A 7,644-nucleotide genomic window follows, 5' to 3' on the forward strand; every position below is an offset into this window, starting at 1 on the left:
TTTATGTCCAAAATTTGAAAGAATAACTAACCTGAAAATTTGTAAAACCAAGCCGAGAAACTGGAAGATGAAAAGCGTATTGAAAGAAAGAAAAAATGGAGAAGTTTATGCAAATACAATATGTTGTCTTTATGAGTAAAATCCATGTATACTTCTCTTTTTTTCTTAAAGAGACACGTCTAAACTGATGTATTTTAAAATGTCCAAACGTAAGCTCAGATTTAAGGCTGAAATGTCAAAATTGTCCTCGAATTTGAATTGAATTCCAAGAAGCAGCCAAGTCGAAACCTTTGCTCTTCTAAGTTGATGCACCACCGAGTTTCTCTCACATTAGACCTATTAATTTATGTAATGTCTCTAGCAAAATTTTTGCCAAGGTGATTAATTCTAGGTTAAGTAGAATTCTTTCTAGAATTGTCACTCAAAATCAAAGTGGTTTTGTTAAAGGCAGAGTCATTACTGAAAACATCCTACTAGCTCAAGAAATCATCAATGACATTGGAAAGCCAAAGAAAGGAGCCAATGTGGTTATCAAACTAGACATGACCAAGGCTTATGACAGAGTTTCATGGCCTTTTTTGTGTTTTATACTTAGACAACTTGGATTCGCAGAAAAATGGATTGATCTTATATACAGATTTATCTCTAATAATTGGTACTCTTCTTGTTAATAGTAGCAGACAAAGTTTCTTTAAATCTGGAAGAGGTCTCAGACAAGGAGATCCTCTTTCCCCCTCTCTTTTTATTTTAACTGCTGAACTTCTCTCGCAAATGCTTAATAATCTTCATTCTAACAGTAGATATAGAGGTTTGTATATGAATGGACGGGGGCCTAATATCAACCACCTATCTTTTGCTGACGACACTATTATTTTTTGCATCAGTATGAATTACTCTCTTTAACTTACTATGAAGACCTTAGCTCAATATGAGAAGGTCTCTGGTCAGTTGATAAATAAAAGTAAATGCTGCTTCACTATGTCCCCTAGCACAGCCCAAAGAACCACTACAAGGGTATGCAGAATCTTGGGAATGAGATATGATCACTTTCCTATAAAGTATCTAGGGTGTCCCCTCCATACATGAATGAAGAAATTATCTTTTTATTCTGATATGGTGAACAAGGTGATCAACAAAATCAGAGGGTGACATTTGAAATTCTTATCTTTTGGAGGAAGAGCTACTCTTATTAGACATGTCCTTCTTGCTCTTAACACTCACACATTGGCTGCTGTCCATCCTCCCAAAGGTACTATATCCATGATTGAGAAGTATATTAACAGATTCTTCTGGTCTGGAAAAGAGGAGGGGGGAAAACACCAATGAGTTTCTTGGCACAATCTCTGCTTCCTATATGAAGAAGGGGGAATAAACTTCAGAAGGCTAGATGATATTTGCTTGGCTTTTACTACCAAACAATGATGGAAATTAAAAACCACTAATTCTGTATGGTCCTTATTTATGAAAGCAAAATACTATCATAACTCTCATCCTATTACACTCTCCTGGTCTACTGGTCAATCTCACAATTGGAAATCTATGTGTAACTTAAAAGACAAAGTGGATCAGAATATTTTGTGGAATGTTGGTAAAGGGAATATCAATTTTTGGTATGATAACTGGTCACCCATTGTCCCCCTTTACAAGATGATTGAGGATGACTTAATTCAACAAAACATCATGATCAAAGAGATATATAATGATGGTCAGTGGAACTGGTCTTATTTCCAAGTTCAACCTCCTGATAAGATAAAGCTTCTGGTATCCCAATTACATTTAATTCTAGATGATGACACTGATGACACCTCTCACTGGATATGCTCCAATTCAGGTAGATGCTCTATCTCTACAGCTTGGAACCTACTCAGACGTAAAAGACAGTTTAGTCAATTTGACTCAAGAATTTGGCATATGGACATTCCTTTCAAAAAGTCATTCTTAACACGGAGAGCAGTGCATGATAAACTCTCGACTGATGATAAAATCTCCATGTTTGGTATCAATCTTCCTTCTATTTGCTCAAGTTGCATAGGCCCTACCCTAAGCAACAGAAGTGAAACAGTCGAACATCTCTTCTGTGATGACCAATATGCCTAGAAAATATGGAAATATTTTGTTGGCCCTATTGGGATTAAGTATAACAATGTGACCATGAGAATTCTTCTTCTTAATTGTTGGAACCAGAAAACTAGGAACTCGGCTACTAATTATATGCTGAAAATCCTTCCTTTTTTTATTTTGTGGGAATTATGGAAATCTAGGTATAGCTCAAAGTATGGGATGAAGATGCCTTCTTTTGCAAGATCTATCAAACTCATTTCCTTCAACATTATACAAAAGGTTAAATCTAACTTCAAGAACATCAAAGTTGGGGAACATTGGACAGATATGTGTAACCTTTGCAACATATCACTTAATGAAACCTTTTTCATCATCGTTAAATGGATCAGGCCACCAGTCCTCTTTGTTAAGCTCAATAGTGATGGCTCTTATATTAGAAGAAAATGTGGAGCGGGAGGAGTGGTTAGAGACAACAATGGAAAATTTATTATGGCCTGTGCAATTCCACTGGGGCAGGGTACTAGCAACTGGGCAGAAGCATATGCCATATTGTTTGGCATCAATTGGTGCATACAGAAGGGAATACCCCTTATCATTGGCGAGACAGACTCCCTCCTTATTCATAATTGCATCGTCGGAATTTGGGATACACCGTGGAGAATTGCAAAAAGGATTAATAAACTCAAAATACTGGTGTATATCTATCATATTGTCACTCGTGCTTTAGAGAAGCAAATAAAGTTGCGGATAAAATGGCTGCTCTATGCCACATAAATGAAGAGGCGTGTATATACACTAACTTTGACTCCCTACCACGTCAAGTTAGAGGTCTTCTCAATGCTGACAGATGGAAGATGCCTACCTTTCGAGTCAAGAGGAATAAACCGAGCGAGCTAATATATGAGCCTCCTTGAAGTATCTTCTTTAATGCATGCCTTTGTTGTTTTGATTTAAAGAAGTAGTGTTTACTGAATTAGCCGCAAACTTAAGACATATTTCTCAATCCTTGTAATGAAGGAATGGATATACCCTCCTGTGGCAATAAATTTTTGATTTCCGGAAAAAAAAAAACCAACAAATAAATGCACTCTATACAAAAGACAAAAAAGAAAAAGAAAAAGAAAAGAAAGAGAAAACCAGTGCAGAAAAGTGCTTAGCTTAGATGATAATGGTGAGATAGCGGAGAATGACATTGGGAGTCAGCCGGAATGGACCGAGCTGCTCTAAAAACCCTTAACGCCGTAGCTTCACCTCTCCATTTCAGGGCAAAAGCTTCACTATGCCGTCCATTTTTATTGCACAATCTCCATTTCCCTCTCTTATCTTCATCTTCACGTTTATCTCCACTTCGTTCTCTATGTACGTCTATTAATCAAACGTCTTCTAAATTTTTGCTTCGTGTTTATCTTCAATATTGGTATATTGAAACCCCAAATAGTTTTCTTGAAGCTGGGTTTATCTGTTGCAGGTGTAAGAAGTGACGCTATAGCTATGCCTAATGGAGCCGGCGAGACAGCAGTTGAAAAAGCTCAGAATAAACTTCTGCAAGTTGTGTTAGTCTCTCCCCAGGTACTGAACAAATATTATCCACTTTTTTGTCTTCCTACGCTAGCGTAGCTTTGGACATACAATTAGTTAGTTTTAGGAATATCTTGTGAAAAATAACGAGAAAAGCACCCAGGGCTTAGTTCAAGTGGCAAAGGTTGAGGGGTTTCGGACTTAGGTCATAGGTTCGAGCCCTGCGCCCCTGCACTATACGAACTGAGCCTGGTAGTTAAGTGGAGAAGATAGAGGGGTTCCATTATCCCGAGTTTTGAAGGCTGCGGTTGGTCCTAAGGGTCGGTCTCAGATGGATTTCTCGGTCATAATAAAAACAAGAAAAATCAGAGGAATGTGTTATAAACAAGGAGGCTAGTAGTAGTAGGTATTAAGTGGGATCTTACACTTTCTTTTCATAACCTATAAAACGGTTAAGGTTCCTGACAAGCTACTCTTAAGTAGTTGGATATGCTATTGATAGAGTGCTATCTGAACATGAATGAATTGGAATTTGTGAGCTGGAATATTTTCCTGTCTATAAAGGAAGTTCAATATAATTTTTCAATCAAATTACTTAGTTTTGCAATGTGAATTAGGCATTTCTTGATTTCTGGATGGGTTGGAATTCCGCTAAATGCAATCAATTAAGTATCTTGTTTGTACTGGAAGTAACTGTTTTGTGTAATCATAAATCTCAAACACAGTGTTAGTGAGTGTCTCACTATTTGAGCTACAGACACACACTGAGGCCAAAATATTCAGGTGCTGCAACCTTGAGTAACCTAGTTCAGTTTTCTTGAGCTTATTAGTTGGTTGGATGATTTTGCAACACTTAACATGTTAAAGATATAAGGGACTGTAACAGTGTTAATGGTTCTTTTATTTCTTAAGATCTTAACATATGTCAAGATTTTGGAACGATTTGGGTTTGTGCCAACTAAGTTTACAGATCCAATTTTGGTAGGACATGGCATGACCTAATTAAATAAGCTGGTTTGTCTTCCCCAAGTTATTATGCTGTTTTATTGCGAGCTTCTTGACAATGTTTTCCTGTGTGGTAGTTGAACTGGAGAAGGTGACAAAAACAGTTAGGAGTCTGGCAGAAGCGTATGACTGTCCGGTGTCCAAGCATGTTATCCTGACTGAACAACTTTTCAGTTCGTTTAGTCCCTCTTGAGAAACTTTCCTTTTCTTTCCTCTATCTTAACAAATTAAGGAGATTTCTCTTTCTCTTCCCTCTCCCCTGCCCCGCCTCCCATAGCTAATTAAAGTTTTTTTTTTTCTAGCTTAAAGAATTTGTAAAAAAAAATTCTTTTGATTAAAAGGTATTGATAGCCGATGCTTTAATACAGTTTGAGATTTGACAGTGTCCATAAGCTTGGTTCAGCAGGAGATGATTTTTATCTGCAATATGTTAGTTTAAAGAAGTTAAATAGGTGAATCATACAACGTTATCAGTCTATGCCATAGGATGTTTATATTTTCTCTTTGATGGTGTACTTATTACTTCATCTTCATAAGCAGGGAAACTAACTATCACATAAACACTAAAACACATATATTTGGATTGCAAAACGACTTAAATGGTTCCATCTCTTCTATTTTTCTGTATGGACAGATACCTGGAAACACTGGAAGCATAGCAAGAACTTGTGCAGCATCAGCTGTTGGACTGCACCTAGTTGAGGTGTCTATGCATATCTCTTAGTTTAAATATCTCTGTACTCTGTAGTATTCTTGCATGGTGACTAGAATAGCTGTTACATTTGACCAGTAAAATCTGCTTGGCTCCTATTACTAGTGACATCAAGACCTGAATTTTTAATTTTCTTTGCTTCTGCAGCCATTAGGATTTCCAATTGATAATTCAAAGTTGAAGCGCGCTGGACTTGATTATTGGCCGTATCCTTTCAGCAGTTCACGAGTTGTGAATTTTTGTAATGTTTTTAATCTAGGAGCGTGTTCCGATGTGATGTACTGATATCTGAAACTCTTCATTATCTTTTTGTGCTTGTTTTCTTAATAACTGTTGTGAAACTGCAGATTATCATCTATAGTCTTTATTTTATTTTATTTTTTGGGATTTTTTTGCCAGCTTCTTGACTTGCCAGATCTTATTACATCTTTACTTGATATAGTTGGAGAGTTATGAATAGCTGCTCAATACCAATAGCTTTTACTCATTGGTTGTCCTGTTTTGCTGCATTCAATCGTTTCTTCATTTAGGCATGTTTTCAAATGTTAGTATTTTAAATGTAAGAGTTGTCTTATCGTGCTTGTATGTGTAGATCTCTATGTTGTATGGTTGGCGATTTTCATAAAGTTTTCAACTGTTAACTCTTTGCAACAGATATGTTGTTGTCAAAGTGCATCGGTCTTGGGATGAATTCCGCGAGTATTTCAGGGGACAGGTCTCTTTTTACCTCATTCATCTAGCTTCAAAACACTCAGATTTTGGACTAAAATCATTCTTTTTCCTTCTCTTCAGGCTGGGGAAAAGAGACTGTTGGCATTTACAAAGAGAGGAACAACTACACATTCAGTAAGTTAAATGCTTTTTATACTCTTATATTTCTGTCAGCTTTTACCCCCGGGAAATTTATTAGCAAAATGAAAATAATCTATTCTGTCTTGACTTGGAAGGAAACATAGAAATGAAATATTTTAGCTGTCACTGTAATTCTATAATGTTACGCTAAATGCTGGTGCTGCAGATTTTCATCTAGTTTATCTGACATAGACCATAAAGTATTTGGGTGCAGGACTTATTTAATTTAGGCCTAGTCGAAATTCTTTTAGATGAGGCCTACAGTTTTTTGATCAACCACTTCTTCCTGTCTTCAATACTTTCCGTCTCTTTCATGTTCGAAGAATTTCAAATGATTTTGAGCATCTCAGCTCAGTTGCTTTCAGCTTTTGTTTTTCCTTACAGTTTTATCTTGTATGCTTCTAATCTTCCTTGGTGACTCCAACAAGTTTGAAACTGAGTCATAGTTGATTGATTGGTGAGCATTTTATCAAGAAGCCAAATGTTGCTTCTGTGTCTGTCTAAAGAAAAAGGAACTATGTTAGCTATTGTGAATCTTTCCATACAAAAAATTGGTAGTCTTTTCTTGTTTTTTCATTTTCGTTGGCTTCTGAGGTTGGAGAAGTAGGAGGTGGGAAGGCACAAAGGAAAATAATTTCTAATAGAACAAACAAGGAATAGTTAGACACCAAAACTTATTTGTTTTCAAATAGATGGACAAAAGGAGCAAACATTATCCTTTCCATTTTGCTTACTGTACTGCAATTGAAAACTGTAATGAACATGGCTAAATTGGAACTCTTCTTGGCCCACAAGTATTTTTATTGACAAGCCTGAGATTTTCCTCTTACATTTCTTACCAAGCCAAGCATTGTTGCTTTTCTCATCTAAGGTTCTCTGTCTAATGAAACACACTATGTTAATTAAGGGTATTCGTGCCGATCCACTCCCTTTCACGATGAAAGCCGGATTAATACAAGCAAATCCTTCCTTATAATGCGAATTTGGTGTAACTCTAGTATCATTGATGCAGGACTTCTCCTACAAAAAGGGTGATTGGCTTGTATTTGGCTCAGAAACTAAAGGATTACCACCTGAAGCCCTGCTTGATTGCAAGAGTGAATCTCTTGGAGGAGGAACTCTACGTATTCCCATGGTTGAAACATATGTTAGGTGCTTGAATTTATCGGTAAGTGTTGGTATTGCTGTATATGAAGCTTCTCGACAAATAAACTATGAACAACTTCAGTGTCCACCTGACACTTGTATGGATATCGAAACATCATTTGTTACTGAAGATATTTATGCTTAACTTCTTTGTTTGCACTTCTACTAATCCTGTTATGTGTCTTACCCAATGAAGCAACAAACGAGAAAGATAAACATATCTAGATCTAGATCCATTGTTGCTAGTTGGGACTCTTTTTTTCAATTTCTCTAATGCAGAACAGTATACTGTATTTAGTTTAACACATTGCTTTGAGTAATCATAAACGAGTTGAGCTGAGCCTAACAAA

The 7,644-nt window shown here is 36.5% G+C and overlaps 2 protein-coding genes across 2 annotated transcripts; both read left to right on the top strand.

The window, feature by feature from the left end:
• The first annotated feature begins 1,539 nt into the window (after positions 1-1,539).
• Positions 1,540-2,097, top strand: LOC142176035 (uncharacterized). The gene has a single exon (XM_075243075.1). The coding sequence runs from the start codon at positions 1,540-1,542 to the stop codon at positions 2,095-2,097; it is 558 nt and encodes a 185-aa protein (XP_075099176.1).
• A 1,035-nt stretch (positions 2,098-3,132) lies between these two features.
• LOC107820483 (uncharacterized) lies at positions 3,133-7,644 on the top strand. The gene is made up of 7 exons (XM_016646772.2): positions 3,133-3,420; positions 3,530-3,630; positions 5,219-5,287; positions 5,444-5,502; positions 5,951-6,011; positions 6,089-6,142; positions 7,161-7,644. The coding sequence occupies exons 1-7, from the start codon at positions 3,270-3,272 to the stop codon at positions 7,437-7,439; spliced, it is 774 nt and encodes a 257-aa protein (XP_016502258.1). The 5' UTR covers positions 3,133-3,269; the 3' UTR covers positions 7,440-7,644.

The sequence above is a fragment of the Nicotiana tabacum genome, chromosome 22 (assembly GCF_000715075.1).
Source record: "Nicotiana tabacum cultivar K326 chromosome 22, ASM71507v2, whole genome shotgun sequence".
In the NCBI taxonomy this organism is placed as follows: Eukaryota; Viridiplantae; Streptophyta; class Magnoliopsida; order Solanales; family Solanaceae; genus Nicotiana; species Nicotiana tabacum.